This window comes from Oncorhynchus keta, chromosome 29 (genome assembly GCF_023373465.1).
Source record: "Oncorhynchus keta strain PuntledgeMale-10-30-2019 chromosome 29, Oket_V2, whole genome shotgun sequence".
Taxonomy (NCBI): Eukaryota; Metazoa; Chordata; class Actinopteri; order Salmoniformes; family Salmonidae; genus Oncorhynchus; species Oncorhynchus keta.
In genome coordinates, this window is record NC_068449.1 from 37,511,220 (window position 1) to 37,533,233 (window position 22,014).

A 22,014-nucleotide genomic window follows, 5' to 3' on the forward strand; every position below is an offset into this window, starting at 1 on the left:
AGCGTCCAATGACCGGAGTCTATTGTTTTTTAGCGAAGGTGTTCCTGTTTTTCTCATGTGATTAATTTGCGGAAGCATCATGTGATATCGGTAAACTATTTTAGATGCAAAACTCAACTGAACGCAGCTTTCGGTTACCTGACTTCGTAGGAGTTATGTCTTCTTCAAAGTTAGCCCTCGTTTCTGTCGCACTTCTCCTGATGATTACTGTATGCAGTTGTAAATATGAGCCTACCTGGGAATCCATCGACTCCCGACCTTTGCCAGAGTGGTATGACCAGGCCAAGTTCGGAATATTCATTCACTGGGGAGTGTTTTCTGTTCCAAGCTTTGGTAGCGAGTGGTTCTGGTAAGCTGGTTAGCCTATACTTTTGTACAATACAGAAAGTAATAAGCTGTTTCTTCCTCACTAGTCCTACTTTAAATGCACAATCTACATTTCCTGCTGTGGTCAATTCAATAAATTATATAAATTACGGAAGAAAATTATTTGATAAACTGTACCTCACTCCCCAAGCCCATATAAAAAATAAAAAAAATGTTTTATCATTTGTATGGATGTTTATTCCAGGTGGTTTTGGCAGAAGCAGAAGATAAAGTCCTATGTTGACTTCATGCAGAATAACTATCCTCCAGACTTCAAGTATCAAGACTTTGCACCACAGTTTACAGCTGAGTTCTTTGATCCCAAAGAATGGACTGACATCTTTGCCTCATCCGGGGCAAAATATATTGTCCTCACCACGAAACACCATGAAGGTGTGTGTGTGTGTGTGTGTGTGTGTGTGTGTGTGTGTGTGTGTGTGTGTGTGTTGCTGTAGCCATTTTAATAAAGTAATACATATGATTCCACTAGATTAGGCCTATAAAAATGTATTTGTGGTTTATTGTTATTGTTCTATCTGCAGGCTTCACTCTGTGGGGTTCGGAGAACTCCTGGAACTGGAACGCAGTGGACGTGGGTCCAAAACGTGACCTTGTCGGAGAAATGGCTGGAGCACTCCGAGCCAACAGCGACCTGCGTCTGGGACTGTACCACTCTCTGTTTGAGTGGTTTAACCCGCTTTACGAGCAGGACGCTGCCAACCTGTACACTACCAACCTCTTCCCCACAACTAAGACGCTGCCCGAGCTCTATGAGATCATCAACAAGTACAAGCCGGAGCTGCTGTGGTCCGATGGAGATGGGGATGCTCCTGATAAATACTGGAACAGCACCGGATTCCTGGCTTGGCTATACAACGAGAGGTACAGTCATAGAGATGATAGACAGAATCTACCACACTCCCAAAACATATTAGTGAAGGTGCTAGAGGCTAATTGCAAAACTGGAGAAAGCAGAAAAAATCTGCACACTTCCAGTTGATGCAAATTTCGGTAACTCTTCATTTTAAGGGGTCCTTATTAGTGTAATTACACTGTAACAAGTATTGTAGTTAATTATAATAACTCACTGTATTAACATGTAATTGCAGTCTGTAATGCTTGTTACAAATGGACAAGTTTCCACAAAATTCTTCAATTTAGTGTTTAATTTCTTCATTGTTGCATCAGATTCAGTAATAACTGTCACAAGGTTGTAATCTCTTGTGGACAGATATACTGGGTGTCTGAGATTAAAGGTTGAAGGCTCAATGGGCTCTAATTAGCTACCCGTGAATGGGCACTCTTCAAGATGTTGTTGCTAGGAGTTGCCCCCCAAAAGTGTACCATGTGGTTGAGTTTACAGTAACAATCAGAAATAGGTCAACATTACTAAACTGGGGCCTACCATATGGGTGTCATCCCAGATTCTAATAATAAAAAAGTGTACGTTACCCATTATAACAACGTGTACCTCTTTGCCATCCAAGTGATCCACAAGTACACCACAGAGTACATGTAATATCTGCATAAGTACAATGTAATTACTAGGTGTTACACAGGCTTTAGCTTCTTAAAAGGAAGTGTATATTGAGGGATACTTACTTGTCATTAATGTGTACTTATATAGTACATTACCCATCCTGACAACCTGGTCCTTATTTTAAGGCTTCTGGAAGCGCCAAAAAATAAACACAAGTACTGCATAAGTACAAGGTTTTCGTTAGTTCTTACCAGAATTTAGCTATTTAAAGTGAAGTGTAACTTTTTATAGTTATCTATGGGCAATTTCTATATAATTACTCATTACCAAATGAAAAGAACGACCCTGGGTCTATAAGCGCGGAAATCGACTCTGCTGCATGAGCATGCTTTTGCGGGACAGTCGATAGCGCACCGGACCTCGGGCTAGAAGGTCGAGAGTTCGAGAACTGCTCCCTGCCGTTTCATTACAATACCCAGAAACAAAAGATGAGCTTCAACTTTAGTCAACTTAATTGCAACATGTAAAAATACTTGACACTTCTTACAAAATAATAATGAATTTTATTGTTAGATAAATAATTAGATCAAACAAAGGTGAGTGTGTGCCTACTCAATAACATAAAAATAACTTCTAATGGTGACTCAAACCTGTAGCCTATAGTATGGTGAGTAGCCTCGATGGCTAGCTACACTCCCTGCCCGCTCCCTGGGCCTGAGCTTGTATAGCTTACTCCCTGGAACTACAGGCCTCCACACCTAGTCTCCCTACCCGGTCAACACCCGTCTCCATTGGCCTTAGAGTATACCTTACTCCCTGGAATTACTAAAGCGTCTATAGTCCCGCTGTCAGGATCCACGTGCACCCGGTAACCCGAAACAGGCTCTGTAAACTTGATATTTCGAAACAGGCACTGTGCTCCTTTTTTCTGCTCACAGTCTTAAGTCCCAACTCCAACCTCCATGGCATGGGTGCTGCCCTCAGCCCCCGAGTCTGGCCGCCCCTGCTCGGACTCGGAGTGCCCGCCGTCTTGATGGAGGCCTCCTTGTGCACCTGGTAACCTGAAACGAGCTCTGTGCACCTGGTGACCTGTCTGCTTTTATCCACTCAGAAAGTCCCCAACCTCCACAGCCTGAATGCTGCCGCCAGCCCCTGAGTCTGGCCGCCCCTGCTCGGACACTGAGTGCCCCCGCCTTGGGGGAGGCCTCCTTGTGCACCTGGTGACCTTTTGCCTTCAACAGACCCAACCTGACTCACAGTCCCACCAGAGGATGGGCCCGGGCAGATGGACGTTCACCACCTAGCCCCCTAACTATCCAGAGCCCAATGTCATATGCCTTTCAATAGATCGCAGCGAGTGAGCTGCTCTCCTACGTACGAAACCTTGACCCAGAATCAGCTTGTCTACGAGTGATTTAGCACCAGGTTCCCCACAAACATGTGGTGCGCATCAGGAGAGGGGCAGCAAGCTCAACAGGGTCTTCTTTCCCCGCTGATTCCGTCAAGCCCGTTCCCTTGGCTGTGGTTTCAACAGATGGTAGGTAGGCACAGTGGGAATCTCATTCAGCCATTCATGCTCGTCACTAATTAGGATGCCTCGAGACTCTTAATTATCTCCCGCAGTTTACCCCAGCTTCATCGAATTTCCTCACTTTGACATGAGGGGGTCACAGCCACGCCGAAGGTGGTTTGAGTGCAACCACGAAGGGTAGCATGCTACGGTCAGATATCATCAAATTGACATCCATTTTGAGTCACGCCCGTTGTTATCAGAGGCTTTTCTGTCTTACAAACTGGAAATCAGTTGCCGCTACTAACCTTCAGCAGACTTTAACTGTGTGTTTACACCCAATCGATATCAAGTGCCAGTGCAGTACTTATAGGCTTGAGAACCAAATACCCAATGCAGTATCTAGCAAATCAAATCAAATTTATTTATATAGCCCTTCGTACATCAGCTGATATCTCAAAGTGCTGTACAGAAACCCAGCCTAAAACCCCAATCAGCAAGCAATGCAGGTGTAGAAGTGTGCCTCTAGCGGCACCATCGACCGGGTGCCGGAAGAAGCAACAGAGAATAATCATCCCCTTTCCTCACTTTGACATGAGGGGGTCACGGGTGATTTGAGTGCGACCGCGGCAGGTGGGTACGCACCGTTAAATTTCATCAAGTTGACATTCATTGATCCGTGCCCAGTGGGAACCTAGGCTTCTTCCGTCTGTTTTATGGTTCCGCAGCAAATAAATGGGTGTGGATGGTACTACCCACATCAGATGTAGGCCTCCCTCCCCAGACAAGCTGGAGATGCCTCTCCCCACTTCGTAGGGCATGAGACCGATCCATGCAATGCCCTGTCACTGCGGGGCCAATGGGTTTAGTCTCAGCCTTAAGTCTAGTGAGCGTAGAGGAGACCTCCCCGGCGACGCCGCCGAAACCGCAACGCTTTCCATGGCTTGGGCCCCTCTCTCGGGCCGAACCCATTCCAGGGTGCCCTGTCCTTTACAAAGAAAAAATAACTCTCCCGGGGCTCCCGCCAGCTTCTCCGGGATCAGTTGCGTTACCTCACTGGATGCCTCGTGGCGCCCGTCTCCACCAATCCGTGGACATTCTGAAAGTAGTTTGAGGTCAGTAGGTCTCATTACCAAGGAGCTATTGAAATTATAAAGTTTGAAAAATGAATGTAAAATCGTGTGAGATGAAAATGGACAAACTAAAGGGTGTGCAATGTAGAGGGTAGTCAGTGGACATTCTGAACCTTGTTTGAAGTCAGTAGGTCACATGACCAAGGAGATATTGAAATGTAAAAATTGTAATAAATAATTTAAAATAGTGTGAGATGTATATCGACAGCAAAAAAGTGTGCAATGTTTGTTTATGCCATCGGGTTTCCTAGAACCAGTTTTTAATGTTTTTTTTTTTTTTTAGGAGTGAAGGTTCGAGCTATTGACATTTGATTTGTCACTATGTTGACGATCCCTAACTGCTGTTGGTGGACGTAAGGAAAACTACAGGCGAATATCCAAACTGAATCTGTCTTTACCTCGGTAGCTAACTACCAATGTTATATCGTCTAGCACAATCAATGTTTCCAAAAAAGAAAAACAAATTGCATGGGAAATTTTCTCTCTCTCCTGTGTTTGTTTTTGACCTACAACGCATGTTTCTTTCAAGGCAATCTTTCATGACTGGATTTTGCACACTGACCATTAACTCGACCGCCTTTCTTTTCGCACTGTTTACATGTCAGTGTCAACACATGTAGACACGTTCAAGGTCGTCGATATTTTGAGCGTGTTGCGCAAATGGGCAGATGCCTTAATTCCTGGTATAAATAAATTGCACCAATGCATCCCATCCAAAGTGAGTGCTCCTCATCAGTGAAACCCTTGAAAGGTTACATGATGGAATAAAACTTTGTCTTATGACCATTTTTAAATGCATTTATAAACCATTATTCAACCAGGCTTACAATTTGGCAAGCACAAATGACTATCTCGCAATTTGAACCCTAGCTCTTTATTAATGTGTCTAAAAATGGTTAATTGATGGTTAAAGTAATTGACCCATTGTCAATTGCACCACTAAATTATATACATTTTTATTTGTTTGTTGTGAACCTGTTTTTTGCGATTGGGGCCTGGGCATCAGACTCCAGATCGTAATTGCAGAGTTGTCAATGAGGTGGTCGGTTTTCAATTGGCTTACACTTATCACGTTTTTTACGTAGGCTGAAATATGGTGCATTGGGATCGGAAACTTTAATTACTCACTCCTGTAATTACAGACTGCATTTAACACCAGTTACATGTTATTACAGTGTAACTACAAATCATTACAGTAGTGTCCAGGGAAACTGGCCGTATATGTATAACAATCTACACCAATGTCTTTTTGAAGTTTATAGGTATATTTAATGTGTCAGTTAATGCTATGGAGTATGATGTATGCGCCAACTGTATAAACATCACATGCGTCATGATATGATTTCATGTAATGTGCCCCCCACCCAAAGCCCAGTGCGAGAGACCGTGGTGACCAATGATCGTTGGGGCTACGGCAGCATCTGTACCCATGGAGGCTACTACACCTGCGATGATCGCTACCAGCCCGGACACCTGCTCAAACACAAATGGGAGAACTGCTTTTCGATAGACAAAGGTTCCTGGGGTTACAGGAGAAATGCCCAGCTTAAAGACTACTTCACTATCGAGCAGCTTGTGGCGGTCAGTTTTAAATGGTTCTGAAAAAGCACTTTATTTTATGGTAAACCGGAGATTCAGACCCTTAAGCTCTCTTACTACCCAATAAAACGTCTTCCACTACCATAAACCTTTTGTAGCTGAATCGGTCATAATCCTGTTTGCATATGATTTAGTATGACTCATAAACAGCATAATTTAACTGTAAAGTGCACTCAGTCTAAAGTCTTTTGACTTGTTTTTGAAATGCTGCTGGTCCTGTATGTTTCTTGTATAACACTTCACCACTGTTTTTTGGGTAACCTAAATGCTCAATATGTACGAAATATATATATGTACGAAACTAGTAGAAATGTATTTTGTTATAGGGGAGACTGAAATTTGGTGACTTTTCCAGCCCCACACAACTAAACTACGCAACAAAATGTTGTTGGGAGCAGTGCAGGGTCGGCTGCATTCCTGCCTATGGAAGATGTTATAATACTTCATATAGCTGTCAAAGGCTTTATGACTGCATACTTGTGTCTTGCGTGATTCAGACATTGGTGGAGACCGTGTCCTGTGGAGGGAATCTGCTGCTGAACGTCGGACCTACACATGACGGACGCATCGCCCCCATCTTTGAGGAGCGTCTGAGGCAGATGGGTCAGTGGCTGGGGGTCAATGGAGAGGCCATCTACAACACCACTGCATGGAGGGCCCAGAACGACAGCATCATACCTGGCATCTGGTAAGTTCATGATAATAGCAACTAGAAATTATTTTATTTTTTCATGAAGAAAATGTTTTGACTTTCATTTTTTTAATGTCTGTAATATCACGTGTTATTATGAAAAGAAACTGGAAGCGGTTTAATATTCAAGGTTTTTTACATGATATATTTAGCATAGAATGGAATTAATCCCTGATGTTGAACTAACCTTTTCTTACTTCCACAACGCATTCCAGGGTGTACGCAATAGGCATGCCCCTTTTAAAAAATTCAGGATTAAGGGCAGAGAGAACCCTTGGTTTACTAAGGAACTTACAAAAATCACAAGGGAACGAAATGCTATGTGGGCTAAAGCAAGAGGGACTGGTTTGGCAGATTGGATGGCTTTTAAACGTCTTCGAAATATGGGTGTGGCTATGATCCGTAAATTGAAAGCAGACCACTACCTGAAATCTACCTCACAAAATGTAAATAATCCATCCAAATTTTGGCAAGTAGTGAAAGGTTTGGAGTTCAGAGAAGATACACAGCTTCCTAAACAATTGTTGGTCGACACACAGATTGTAACTGAGAGAACCTCCATTCTGAAAGCCTTGAACCAGCATTTTTTAGATGTAGGCTTTTTATTTGAAAAGTTCAAAGGTATAATTGAGCCCCCTATAAATTTACCTGACACCCCTGTGCACTCCTTCACCAGGTTATCATTTTCATCCTTCTCTGTTTCAAGTGTGTGTAAAGCCCTGAAATACATTTATTTTAAAAAATCCCCTGGCCCTGATGAACTAGAACCCTGCCTCCTCTACACCTAGCCGCAGACATCATTGCTCCCGCTTAACATGTATTTTTAACCTTATGCTTGATGTTAAGGAAATCCCCCAGTTATTGAAATCTGCTTTTGTACTGCCTCTCCCGAAAGGTGGAGATCCCTCGCTACTTGACAACTATCGACCCATATCAAAACTGTCTGTACTGTCAAAGGTACTAGAGTCCTTAGTTAGTAGGCAGCTAAAGACCTACTTCCAAGAAAACAATATCTTAAATGGAATGCAATCGGGTTTTAGGTCTGGCCACAGCACTGTTTCAGCAACATTCAAGGTTTTAAATGACATCCACTGTGCTCTTGATAAGAAGTTACATTGTCTGTTTTTATTGATTTGTCGAAGGCTTTTGACTCTGGACCATGCTGTGTTAGTGCAAAGGTTAACATGTTGTGGAATTACTGGTCATGCTCTAGATTGGTTTATGAATTACCTACCAAATCGTACACAATGTGTAATGGCGTATGGATGTAAATCTGAGTCCATAGAGGTGTGCTCAGGTGTTCCGCAAGGTTCTATTTTGGGCCCACTGTTGTTGTTCATTTTGTATATCAACAACATTGGGGATCTTATTGAAACAGCGGATGTTCATTTTTATACAGATGATACTGTTCTTTATGTGGTAGTAGTTTATCTTTAGCTTTTGAAAATGCTCAAAGAGCATTTAACATCATACAATATAATCTGAATGACTTAAAGCTGATTCTAAATTTGGGTAAACAAAATGCATGGTATTTTCAAATGCCAGGCATGTTACAAATCACGTCATTGCTACATTGGCTGGACATACTATAGAGCAAGTTTTTAAAGTGTACAAATATTTGGGTGTGTGGGTTGATGATGATAAGCTGAGCTTCACTGCATGTAGAGAACTTGATAAGGAAGCTGAAGCTGAAAATAGGATTTTATTACCGGCATAAGGCTTGTTTTTATTTTGAGGCCAGGAAGGAGCTGGTACGATGTACATTACTGTCGGTTTTAGATTTTAGTGATGCTATATATATATATATATATTTGCAGGCCTCAGCCACTACCCTGAGAGCACTTGATTCAGTGTATCATGCAGCCCTCAGGTTCTTTACAAATCAAAACACATCATTGTGATCTCTACAGCGCTGTTGGCTGGTCGTCATTGACCTTGCGTAGGCTTAAACACTGTTATACACTGATTTATAAGGCCATATTGGTCAAATGCCATTTTATCTCTGTTCCTTTTTTAGTCAGGTCAGTAAATAAATATCAATTACGGTCCCATTCTGATTTGCTTCTAACAGTACCAAAAATTAGAACAGGTCATGGTAGAAATAGTTTTAGTTACAGTGCCTTGCGAAAGTATTCTGCCCCCTTGAACTTTGCGACCTTTTGCCACATTTCAGGCTTCAAACATAAAGATATAAAACTGTATATTTTTGTGAAGAATCAACAACAAGTGGGACACAATCATGAAGTGGAACGACATTTATTGGATATTTCAAACTTTTTTAACAAATCAAAAATTGAAAAATTGGGCGTGCAAAATTATTCATCCCCTTTACTTTCAGTGCAGCAAACTCTCTCCAGAAGTTCAGTGAGGATCTCTGAATGATCCAATGTTGACCTAAATGACTAATGATGATAAATACAATCCACCTGTGTGTAATCAAGTCTCCGTATAAATGCACCTACACTGTGATAGTCTCAGAGGTCCGTTAAAAGCGCAGAGAGCATCATGAAGAACAAGGAACACACCAGGCAGGTCCGAGATACTGTTGTGAAGAAGTTTAAAGCCGGATTTGGATACAAAAAGATTTCCAAAGCTTTAAACATCCCAAGGAGCACTGTGCAAGCGATAATATTGAAATGGAAGGAGTATCAGACCACTGCAAATCTACCAAGAACTGTCCGTCCTTCTAAACTTTCAGCTCATACAAGGAGAAGCCAAGAGGCCCATGATCACTCTGGATGAACTGCAGAGATCTACAGCTGAGGTGGGAGACTCTGTCCATAGGACAACAATCAGTTGTATATTGCACAAATCTGGCCTTTATGGAAGAGTGGCAAGAAGAAAGCCATTTCTTAAAGATATCCATAAAAAGTGTTGTTTAAAGTTTTCCACAAGCCACCTGGGAGACACACCAAACATGTGGAAGAAGGTGCTCTGGTCAGATGAAACCAAAATTGAACTTTTTGGCAACAATGCAAAACGTTATGTTTGGCGTAAAAGCAACACCCTGAACACACCATCCCCACTGTCAAACATGGTGGTGGCAGCATCGTGGTTTGGGCCTGCTTTTCTTCAGCAGGGACAGGGAAGATGGTTAAAATTGATGGGAAGATGGATGGAGCCAAATACAGGACCATTCTGGAAGAGAACCTGATGGAGTCTGCAAAAGACCTGAGACTGGGACGGAGATTTGTCTTCCAACAAGACAATGATCCAAAACATAAAGCAAAATCTACAATGGAATGGTTAAAAAATAAACATATCCAGGTGTTAGAATGGCCAAGTCAATGTCCAGACCTGAATCCAATCGAGAATCTGTGGAAAGAACTGAACTGCTGTTCACAAATGCTCTCCATCCAACCTCACTGAGCTCGAGCTGTTTTGCAAGGAGGAATGGGAAAAAATGTCAGTCTCTCGATGTGCAAAACTGATAGAGACATACCCCAAGCGACTTACAGCTGTAATCGCAGCAAAAGGTGGCGCTACAAAGTATTAACTTAAGGGGGCTGAATAATTTTGCACGCCCAATTTTTCAGTTTTTGATTTGTTAAAAAGTTTGAAATATCCAATAAATGTCGTTCCACTTCATGATTGTGTCCCACTTGTTGTTGATTCTTCACAAAAAATACAGTTTTATATCTTTATGTTTGAAGCCTGAAATGTGGCAAAAGGTCGCAAAGTTCAAGGGGGCCGAATACTTTCGCAAGGCACTGTACTTTGCACCGTGGTCCTGGAATTCTCTCCAGAACATTTTAAAATGTGATGATCTAGTTTCGTTGGTGGAGTTTAAACACTTGATCGATGTATATATCATAGAAGAGTGTAATTGTTACATTTACATTACATTTAAGTCATTTAGCAGACGCTCTTATCCAGAGCGACTTACAAATTGGTGCATTCACCTTATGACATCCAGTGGAACAGCCACTTTACAATAGTGCATCTAAATATTTTAAGGGGGGTGAGAAGGATTACTTTATCCTATCCTAGGTATTCCTTAAAGAGGTGGGGTTTCAGGTGTCTCCGGAAGGTAGTGATTGACTCCGCTGTCCTGGCGTCGTGAGGGAGTTTGTTCCACCATTGGGGGCCAGAGCAGCGAACAGTTTTGACTGGGCTGAGCGGGAACTGTACTTCCTCAGTGGTAGGGAGGCGAGCAGGCCAGAGGTGGATGAACGCAGTGCCCTTGTTTGGGTGTAGGGCCTGATCAGAGCCTGGAGGTATTGAGGTGCCGTTCCCCTCACAGCTCCGTAGGCAAGCACCATGGTCTTGTAGCGGATGCGAGCTTCAACTTGAAGCCAGTGGAGAGAGCGGAGGAGCGGGGTGACTTGAGAGAACTTGGGAAGGTTGAACACCAGACGGGCTGCGGCGTTCTGGATGAGTTGTAGGGGTTTAATGGCACAGGCAGGGAGCCCAGCCAACAGCGAGTTGCAGTAGTCCAGACGGGAGATGACAAGTGTCTGGATTAGGACCTGCGCCGCTTCCTGTGTGAGGCAGGGTCGTACTCTGCGGATGTTGTAGAGCATGAACCTACAGGAACGGGCCACCGCCTTGATGTTAGTTGAGAACGACAGGGTGTTGTCCAGGATCACGCCAAGGTTCTTAGCGCTCTGGGAGGAGGACACAATGGAGTTGTCAACCGTGATGGCGAGATCATGGAACGGGCAGTCCTTCCCCGGGAGGAAGAGCAGCTCTGTCTTGCCGAGGTTCAGCTTGAGGTGGTGATCCGTCATCCACACTGATATGTCTGCCAGACATGCAGAGATGCGATTCGCCACCTGGTCATCAGAAGGGGGAAAGGAGAAGATTAATTGTGTGTCGTCTGCATAGCAATGATAGGAGAGACCATGTGAGGTTATGACAGAGCCAAGTGACTTGGTGTATAGCGAGAATAGGAGAGGGCCTAGAACAGAGCCCTGGGGACACCAGTGGTGAGAGCGCGTGGTGAGGAGACAGATTCTCGCCACGCCACCTGGTAGGAGCGACCTGTCAGGTAGGACGCAATCCAAGCGTGGGCCGCTGGAGATGCCCAACTCGGAGAGGGTGGAGAGGAGGATCTGATGGTTCACAGTATCGAAGGCAGCCGATAGGTCTAAAAGGATGAGAGCAGAGGAGAGAGAGTTAGCTTTAGCAGTGCGGAGCGCCTCCGTGATACAGAGAAGAGCAGTCTCAGTTGAATGACTAGTCTTGAAACCTGACTGATTTGGATCAAGAAGGTCATTCTGAGAGAGATAGCGGGAGAGCTGGCCAAGGACGGCACGTTCAAGAGTTTTGGAGAGAAAAGAAAGAAGGGATACTGGTCTGTAGTTGTTGACATCGGAGGGATCGAGTGTAGGTTTTTTCAGAAGGGGTGCAACTCTTGTTTTTAGAGTACTGGAATGCTTTTTTTTTACCCAGCTCTGTCGTCAAAGAGATACAGTCCTGTGAGCGTAGGCGATAATTATCAGACAATCACTTAGTCTCAGAAGTGGTAAGGAAGGCCAGCCCACTCCCGAATAGAGAGGGTGCCGTGATGGGTGAGAGCTTTGGCGTTTGTAACAAGCCTCAGCGCCCCATGGTGTCATAAGGTGAATGCACCAATTTGTAAGTCGCTCTGGATAAGAGCGTCTGCTAAATGACTTAAATGTAAATGTAAATGTACAGTGTCCAGCATACGTAATGACACATGACTTATTTCGGTAATAAAAACCCAACTTGAGATTGAGCTTTTTCACACGACCTAAAGGTGACAGTCATGTAACAAGAAACCCAGGTAAGTTTGTATGTGCTTGCCCTGCCTGGTGACTATACATGGAAGAATCTGAGGTTTCATCTTAAATTTCCTGAAAACCATTAACTTTTCTGTTTTAAATCAGAGTTTAAAAGCGACTTCAGCTGACAGAACTGAGCCTGGACAATAGTAAATGCACAGTGTAGTTCAGCAAAGGCCTTATTCAGTGTTGCTGCACAGCAATACATTCCAAAAATTACATTTTGGGTTAGGTCAAGGCATGATAAAATGGTCAATTTGACTTACGAACACTGGACTACAAACACTACCACAGACAAAGCCTGACATGCTGCCATCTTGGTTTCTCAGTCTACTGTATGTAGATTGAGTGTAATATTAGTGACAGTTACTGTTGGTGGGTTCTACAATCCTGACAAGTTTTTTTATCAAGTTTGACAAATTGGAAATGGCCATTGTTGCCCTAAATGGAGTGGCAATTTGACCGCAATGACTATTCCTTCACAAACTGTCAGACTAGTAAAGACTGTCTGAAATCTGTCATGCCTACTACTTACTAAAACTACATACTGTGTGCTAATCGTACTACGTACAATTTACAACGTACTGTTTAGTTGTCACATTTTCAGTTGTCTTTTAAAGTTGAGAGAAAGTAGTTGACACCTTTACTAAAACAGCTGTATTGTTTGATTGGTAGAATATATTTCTGTTATAATTTTAAGGTTTGAATAGCAGAGAATATAACTACCAAGTTTTACCTTACATTTTATGGTTATTTTTCTAGCTTTTGGGGAGTGGTCAAAGTAGCTGATTTGTGTCAAGTCAGTTTACAGTGAATGGAATGTTGGAAGTCACATCTTAAGAAGGGGAGTTTTTAACAATTGGAGCTTTAGAATGTTGAAGAAATCCCATCACTCACTCCTGCAAAAGGTATAAATGCCAAAAAGTTGTAAATAAGCAACCTATTCCTGACCAGTCTGCTTGTTTTTAAAGTTTGAATGGCATTTCAAATCTGTAATAAAAACAAGATTTAAAGTGTGATTCCTAAAGCTAATAATTTATCATTATTAACACCACAGCAGGAGCCCAGAATGACAGCATCACCCCTGCAGTCTGGTCAGTTCTTAGCTAGTCATTTAGTTCCCCGATTATGTGTGGCAGAAAGGATAGGCCTATATGTTCTATGGTCACAGTAAGCCTACCAGACGCTCTCATGACAGGCTTTCGATATAAGCCCACAAAAGGAACCATATGTTCCAAAATTTGTTTGTCCTCTAGTTTAAATCAAAGTTAACATTTCTTATAAAAAAGGCACAGCTTTTCACTAATAAATGGCTCATTATTGCTTTTGACTGTGTTCCAATAGGTACACTGCTAAACCACAGGGCAAGGCCATCTATGCAATTCTCCTGGACTGGCCTCCAAGCGGATATGTTGTTCTGAATGAACCTATTGTTTCTACAGGAAAGACTCAGGTAAGCTACAGAATCAGACAGCTACTTTCTGTATACATTTTCACATGTAGAATGGGTAATTAGATTGAACATATTGTATTATCATTTGCAAAAAGAAAATGTATGATATACTGACAATTTCCATTTAAATATATACAACCAGGTAGTGTTGGTTGACAGTTGGTGAAAGGGACCAATGCACCAGGTTTTTAAACATTTTTTTTTTTTTTTAAATCGGGGGGAAAACAGGACAGACTGGTAGAACAAGCAAGCTACCAAATCTGCATTTCCACTCTGATCACCTGTTATTTGCACAGGTGGTGCTGCTTGGTCACAAGCCACTGTACTGGGAGCCGGTGAAGCCTCGTGGTCTGAAGGTGTTTCTGCCTCAACTGTCTTACAGTCAGATGCCATGTCACTGGGCCTGGACCCTACGCCTGACCGGTGCCGCATAGGAAAGAATGCAGGGTTGTGTTTATTAGCAAACAAAATGAAAACAAAAACAAGTGCTTCTTATTGAACAAGTTCAGATAGTTTGTCATTTTTTCTTCTGTTTTGTGCCTACTGAATATGACCTGGTTTTAAGCAGACTAGCTGTTTTTTCTCGCTTCTCAACTGAGTGCGTTTGTTTTGCATTGCCTGGTGAGTTTGCACATTTTAGACCATTCCAATGGTCCAGAAGTGAAACCTCCACCCACCTGGGGCACCGGTCAATTCGAATGAGCACACCCAGTTTATATAATTGTGAGGAAGTAAAATAGCTTGCAGATCATGTGCCACTCCTTCACAGAAGGGCTATCTATACCTTTGCTTAGACCATGGTATCAACCATTGGTCTAAAATGGCTAGCTGCTAGCTTTTATCATAGGCCAACCCAACCTAGCCAATTGGCCATTTTAGACCGATTGTTTAAACCATGGTGTAACCAAAAGGTCAATGGCCCCAGAGTTTTGTTTTTAAGTGTGTGGGGAGGACCTTTCTTTGTGGAGAACTGATGGTAATTCTAAAACTTAGAGGCCAGTATGGAACCTGAATGTACACAATTGTTTCATGTTTTTTTTAAACATTTTAGTTAATTAAGAAGACTAATGAAATTTATTTTAAATTACTTGAATAATTCTTGTGATTGGTGTTTCATAATGATTTTTGCACTTTTTCTATAAGGGATTGATACTGTATGCACTGAAATTGAACATGTGAATTTCAAAGGCTTTTATCAGATTTGTATATTGTTTTCAGGATTGTGACTGACCATCACAGCAACTTTTTAAACTAATGCCAATCCATATGTAATGTTTATTAGGAAGTGAATACATTTGATACGTTTTAATTGTTGTACGGCTTTACAAATTACATACATTGAATTGAATAAACCTTTAACTGTTATAAAATATTTTGGCCAACAGAATTGTATCCATAAATGCCACAGGTTATTGTAAAACAGTATCATGATACATAGCATAGCCTCTTCCAAGTTTCGGGAGAGAACAACGTTTATCGTCTGTTAAATGCTTGGCCGAACAGCGGTACGCGAGCCCCCTCTACTGCCTACGGTCAGCACTATCAAGCAACATGTGGTAACATGTCTTAACGCACCGACGCATGTCACAATTCGACAGACCAGCGCGTTCAGCTATAGAGAATTGAGGCAAATATCCACTGCATTTCTCTCCGACTGTAAAGGCAACCAAGAATAGGATACGATTAGAACTAGTGTAGAACGAGTCAAACACACATGATTCCAACACAGGTCCTGTATTCCGATTTGCGGTATAGGCTATGCGGTCTTTTTGTTGGGGTCAACATACGCTTAATTTCAAACGTCAGTCGTTGTAGCCTACTTTTTAAATTAATTTCCAGAAGTAAAAAGCACAATTTCTTAATTCGAAGCCTTCAAGTGTGAACGATACCTATATGTCCAATCTGTGTGAGCATTGCAACGTGTCTCAATGTTGTCTGTCTACTCCTATCTGTAATGCACGCGCTTGGCCTGTGCCTTGTGGAGAGAGGAGGTTTTCCGGAATTGTTACGAAAAAGTTCCATGACGTGAAATGGGGGGTGAGCAAGGGGTTCTCATGTTCCATCGGTCTATTTCTCAGGATAGGATACTTAGACCTTAGGAGACAACAGTTCCGCAAGAGAAAGCACACTGCTAATGTATATATTAGACTGGTCATATCTGTTCTTTCTCTTATCATGGAGAGAATGACATTTGATTCCAGCCAAGATGCCATCTTGGAATGTCAGTGCAATTTCATGTGGTTTTCTCTGATCAAGCCATATCTTGAAAAGTGGACATGGAAGAGATATATTCATTCATATTAAAACAATATTAAAGGCTTGTTTCTGTTGAAGAACCCTTATGGATCTATGTAGAATCCTTTTTAGGAACTTTTTTTTTTTTTAAATCCAGAGAAGGTTCCAAAGAACCCTCTCAGATGAAAAGGTACAGTTGAAGTCAGAAGTTTACATACTTAGGTTGGAGTCATTAAAACTCATTTTTCAACCACTCCACAAATTTCTTGTTCACAAACTATAGTTCTGGCAAGTCGGTTAGGACATCTACTTTGTGCATAACATAAGTCATTTTTACAACCATTGTTTACAGACAGACTATTTCACTTATAATTCACTGTATCACAATTCCAGTGGGTCAGAAGTTTACATACAGTAAGTTGACTGTGCCTTTAAACAGCTTGGAAAATTCCAGAAAATGAGGTCATGGCTTTAGAAGCTTCTGATAGGCTAATTGACCTTTTGAGTCAATTGGAGGTGTACCTGTGGCTGTATTTCAAGGCCTACCTTCAAACTCAGTGCCTCAGTGCTTGACATCATGGGAAAATCCAAATAAATCAGCCAAGACCTAAAAAAAAAAAAAAACATTGTAGACCTCCAAGTCTGAGTCGTCCTTGGGAGCAATTTCCAAACGCCTCAAGGTACCACGTTTATCTGTACAAACAATAGTTCACAAGTATAAACACCATGGAACCACGCAGCCGTCATACCGCTCAGGAAGGAGATGTGTTCTGTCTCCTAGAGATGAACGTGCTTTGGTGCGTTCACAAGGACCTTTTGAAGATGCTGGAGGAAACCGGAACAGAAGTATCTATATCAACAGTAAAACGAGTCCTATATCGACATAACCTGAAAGGCCGCTCAGCAAGGAAGAAGCCACTGCTCCAAAACCGCCATAAATAAACCAGACTACGGTTTTCCACTGCACATGGGGACAAAGATCATACTTTTTGGAAACATGTCCTCTGGTCTGATGAAACAAATGTAGAACTGTTTGGCCATAATGACCATCGTTATGTTTGGAGGAAGAAGAGGGAGGCTTGCAAGCCGAAGAACACCATCCCAACTGTGAAGCACGGGGGTGGCAGCATCATGTTGTGGGGGTGCTTTGCTGCAGGAGGGACTGGTGCACTTCACAAAATAGATGTCATCATGAGGATGGAAAGTTACGTGGATATATTGATGCGAAATCTCAAGACATCAGTCAGGAAGTTAAAGCTTGGTCGCAAATGGGTTTTCTAAATGGACAATGACCTCAAGCATACTTCCAAAGTTGTGGTAAAATGGCTTAAGGACAACAAAGTCAAGGTATTGGAGTGGCCATAACAAAGCCCTGACCTCAATCCCAAAGAACATTTGTGAGCAGAACTGAAATAATGTGTGCAAGTTAAGGAGGCCTACAAACCTGACTGAGTTACACTAGCTCTGTCAGGAGGAATAGGCCAAAATTCACCCAACTTATTGTGGGAAGCTTATGGAAGGCTACCCAAAACGTTTGACCCAGGTTAAACAATTTAAAGGCAATGCTACCAAATACTAATTGGGTGTATGTAAACATCTGACCAACTGGGAATGTGATGAAAGAAAAAAGCTTAAATAAATAATTAAATAAATAAATAATTCTCTCTATTATTATTCTGACATTTCACATTCTTAAAATAAGTGGTGATCCTAACCAACCTAAAACGAGGATTTTACGAGGATTAAATGTCAGGAATTAAGAAACCTGAGTTTAAATGTATTTGGCTAAGGTGTATGTAAACCTCCGACTTCAACTGTATGTGTAGAACCCATTGAACCTTTACTTGGAGAATATTTAGTAGCCTGAGAGCCTGGCTGTCACTGCTCTGTTTCCTGCTCCTACAGACACCGGCAACAGAGCACAAACACCTTGGCTCCCAGGCTAGGAGAAATTGTTAACAAGATGAGGAACCTTAGCAGAGATGAGCATTTTGTTGCCATGGGAATCCCAGTGGAACATCTTTTCTCCTTTTCTTTCAGACCCCTCCCTTTTTCATTATTTTTCTCCCATTGCAGGCGTATGGATTAAATAAGTATTCCTCCTCAATCTACACACAATACCCCATAATGACAAAGTGAAAACAGGTTTAGAATGTTTTTTAGCAAATGTATTAAAATAAAAAAACACCTTATTCACAACTATTCAGACACTTTTGCGATTAGACTCGGAATTGAGTTCAGGTGCATCTTGTGGTAAATTCAATGGATGGACATGATTTGGTAAGGTACACACCTGTCTATATAAGGGACTCTAACCCAGAAGCTTATAAGAAATCCTGCTATGCCCTCCAAAGAACAATCAAACAGGCAACGCGTCAATACAGGACTAAGATCGAATCGTACTACACCGGCTCTGACGTTCGTCGGATGTGGCAGGGCTTGCAAACTATTACAGACTACAAAGGGAAGCAGAGAGCTGCCCAGTGTCACGAGCCTACCAGACGAGCTAAACTACTTCTATACTCGCTTCGAGGCAAATAACACTGAAACATGCATGAGCGCACCAGCTGTTTCGAAAGACTGATCACGCTATCCGCAGCCGATGTGAGTAAGACCTTTTAAACAGGTCAACATTCACAAGGCCACAGGACCAGACGGATTACCAGGACGTGTACTGCGAGCATGAGCTGACTAACTGGCAAGTGTCTTCAATGACATTTTCAAACTCTCCCTGTCTGAGTGTAATACCAACATGTTTCAAGCAGACCATTATAGTCCCTGGGCCCAAGAACAGTAAGGTAACCTGCCTAAGTGAATACTGACCCGTAGCACTCACGTCTGTAGCCATGAAGTGCTTTGAAAGGCTGGTCATGGCTCACATCAACACCATCATCCCAGAAACCCTAGACCCACTCCAATTTGCACATTGCCCCAACATATCCACAGACGATGCAATCTCCATTGCACTCCACACTACCCTTTCACACCTGGACAAAAGGAATACCTATGTGAGAATGCTAGTCATTGACTACAGCTCAGCGGTCAACTCCATAGTGCCCTCAAAGCTCATCAATAAGTTAAGGACCCTGGGACTAAACACCTCCCTCTGCAACTGGATCCTGGCCCGACCCTAGGTGGTAAGGGCAGGTAATAACACATCTGCCACGCTGGTCCTCAACACGGGACCCCTCAGGGGTGTGTGCTCAGTCCCCTCCTGAACTCCTTGTTCACTCATGACTGCACGGCCAGGCACGACTCCAACACCATCACTAAATTTGCTGATGACACAACAATATAAACACCATGGTTCCAGATGATTGTGGACTACAGAAAAAAGAGGACAAAGCATTGATGGGGTTGCAGTGGAGCAGGTTGAGAGCTTCATGTTCCTTGGTGTCCACATCACCAACAAACTAACATGGTCCAAGCACATCAAGACAGTCGTGAAGAGGGCACGACAAAACCTATTCCCCCTCAGGAGACCGCAAAGATTTGGCATGGGTACTCGGGTTTTCAGATCCTCAAAAGGTTCTACAGCTGCACCACCGAGAGCCTGACTGGTCGCATCAATGCCTGGTATGGCAACTGCTCGGCATGCAACCAAGGCACTACAGAGGGTAGTGCGAACGACTCAGTACATCACTGGGGCCAAGCTTCCTGCCATCTAGGACCTCTACACCAGGCAGTGTCAGAGGAAGGCACTAAAAATGGTCAAATACTCCAGCCACCCTAGTCATAAACTGTTCTCTCTGCTACCGCACGGCCAGCGGCACCGGAGTGCCAAGTCTAGGTCCAAGAGGGTTCTAAAACAGCTTCTACCCCCAAGCCATAAGACTCATGAACATTTAGTCAAATGGATACCCAGACTATTTGCAGTGCCCCTCCCCTCACACCCCTCTTTACACCACTGCTACTCTCTGTTGTCATCTATGCATAGTCACTTTAATAACTCTACCTACATGTACATACTACCTCAAATAACCTGTGCCCCTGCACATTGACTCTGTATCAGTACCCCTCCTGTATATAGTCTCGCTATTGTTATTTCACTGCTGCTCTTTACTTATTACTTTTATCTCTTATTCTTATCCGTATTTCTTTTAACTGCATGGTGGGTTAGGGGCTCGTAAGTAAGCATTTCACTGTTCTGTTCTATTCAGCCCATGTGACTAATACCATTTTATTTGATATGCTCCCACAGTTGACAGTGCATGTCAGAGCAAAAACCAAGCCATGAGGTCGAAGGAATTGTTTGGAGAGCGAAGAGACAGACAGAATTGTGTCGAGGCACAGATCTGGGAAGGGTATCACATTTTTTTTACAGCATTGAAGGTCCCCAATAACACAGTGGCCTCCATGATTCTTAAATAGAAGAAGTTTGGAACCACCAAGACTCTTCCTAGAGCTGGCCGCCCAGCCAAACTGAGCAATCGGGGAGAAGGGCCTTGGTCAGGGAGGTGACCAAGAACTCAATGGTCACTCTGACAGAGCTCCAGAGTTCCTCTGTGAAGATGGGAGAACCTTCGAGAAGGACAACCATCTCTGCAGCACTCTACCAATCAGGTCTTTATGGTAGATTAGCCAGACAGAAGCCACTCCTCAGTAAAAGGCACATGACAGCCTGCTTGGAGTTTGCCAAAAGGCACCTAAAGGACTCTGAGACCATGAGAAACAAGATTCTCTGGTCTGATGAAAACAAGATTGAACTCTTTACCCTGAATGCAAAGCGTCACGTCTGGAGGAAACCTGGCACCATCCCTACGGTGAAGCATGGTGGTGAAAGCATCATGCTGTGGAGATGTTTTTCAGCTGCAGGAACTGGGAGACTTGTCAGAATCGAGGGAATGTTTAACGGAGCAAAGTACAGAGAGATCCTTAATGAAAACCAGCTCCAGAATGCTCAGGACACCAGACTGGGTCGAAGGTTCACCTTTCAACAGGACAACGACCCTAAGCACACAGCCAAGACAGCACAGGAGTGGCTTCGGGACAAGTCTCTGAATGTCCTTGAGTGGCCTCGCCAGTGCTTGGAACATGTCTGGAGAGTCCTGAAAATAGCTGTGCAGAGACTCTCCCCATCCAACCTGACAGAGCTTGAGAGGATCTGCAAAGAATAGGAGAAACTCCCCAAATACACGTGTGCCAAGATTGTAGCGTCATACCCAAGAAGCCTCGAAGCTGTAATCACTGCCAAAGGTGCTTCAGCAGAGTCTGAGTAAAGGGTCTGAATACTTATGTGAATGTGATATTTTTTATTTTTTTTATACATTTGTACAATTTTCTAGAAACCTGTTTTTGCTTTGTCGATATGGGGTATTGTGTGTTGATTGATGAGGGGGGGAAACTATTGAATCAATTTTAGAATAAGGCCGTAACGTAACAAAATGTGGAAAAAGTCAAAGGGTCTGAATACAAATGCACTGTATGACTTATATCCTTATTGGCTCACTACTAGAGGGTGGTGTGTGTGTGTGCGTGTGTTTGGTTTTACTATCCTTGTGGGAACCAGAAATCCTCACAAGGATTGTAATTGGGACATTTTACCAGTCTCCACAAGGAAAAAGGCTTTTAGTCTTAGGGTTTGGGTTAAAATTAGGGTTAGGCATTTGGTGTTAAGGTTTAGGGAAAATAGGATTTTGAATGGGAATCAATTGAATGTCAATCAACAAGGATAGTAAAACAAACGTGTGTGTGTGTGTGCACAGAGCACAGATATTGGGAATGCCAAGCAGTGTGTGTGGGAGGTCTAGGGGACAGACCATGGGTGCGTCCCAACTGGTACCCTATTCCCTATATGGGT

The 22,014-nt window shown here is 42.9% G+C and overlaps 1 protein-coding gene across 1 annotated transcript; it reads left to right on the forward strand.

Moving 5' to 3' along the window:
- The first annotated feature begins 29 nt into the window (after window positions 1-29).
- On the forward strand, window positions 30-15,351 carry fuca2 (alpha-L-fucosidase 2). The gene is made up of 7 exons (XM_035743466.2): window positions 30-349; window positions 572-759; window positions 909-1,248; window positions 5,860-6,070; window positions 6,586-6,776; window positions 13,871-13,979; window positions 14,276-15,351. The coding sequence occupies exons 1-7, from the start codon at window positions 105-107 to the stop codon at window positions 14,411-14,413; spliced, it is 1,422 nt and encodes a 473-aa protein (XP_035599359.1). The 5' UTR covers window positions 30-104; the 3' UTR covers window positions 14,414-15,351.
- Window positions 15,352-22,014: the final 6,663 nt, after the last annotated feature.

Excerpts from the sequence above, each read along its gene's own strand:
- fuca2 (XM_035743466.2), top strand. The coding sequence starts at position 105 with ATGCAAAACTCAACTGAACGCAGCTTTCGGTTACCTGACTTCGTAGGA. Across the intron at positions 350-571 it reads TTTGGTAGCGAGTGGTTCTG|GTGGTTTTGGCAGAAGCAGA; the intron begins GTAAGCTGGTTA and ends TGTTTATTCCAG. Across the intron at positions 13,980-14,275 it reads TTTCTACAGGAAAGACTCAG|GTGGTGCTGCTTGGTCACAA; the intron begins GTAAGCTACAGA and ends TTATTTGCACAG.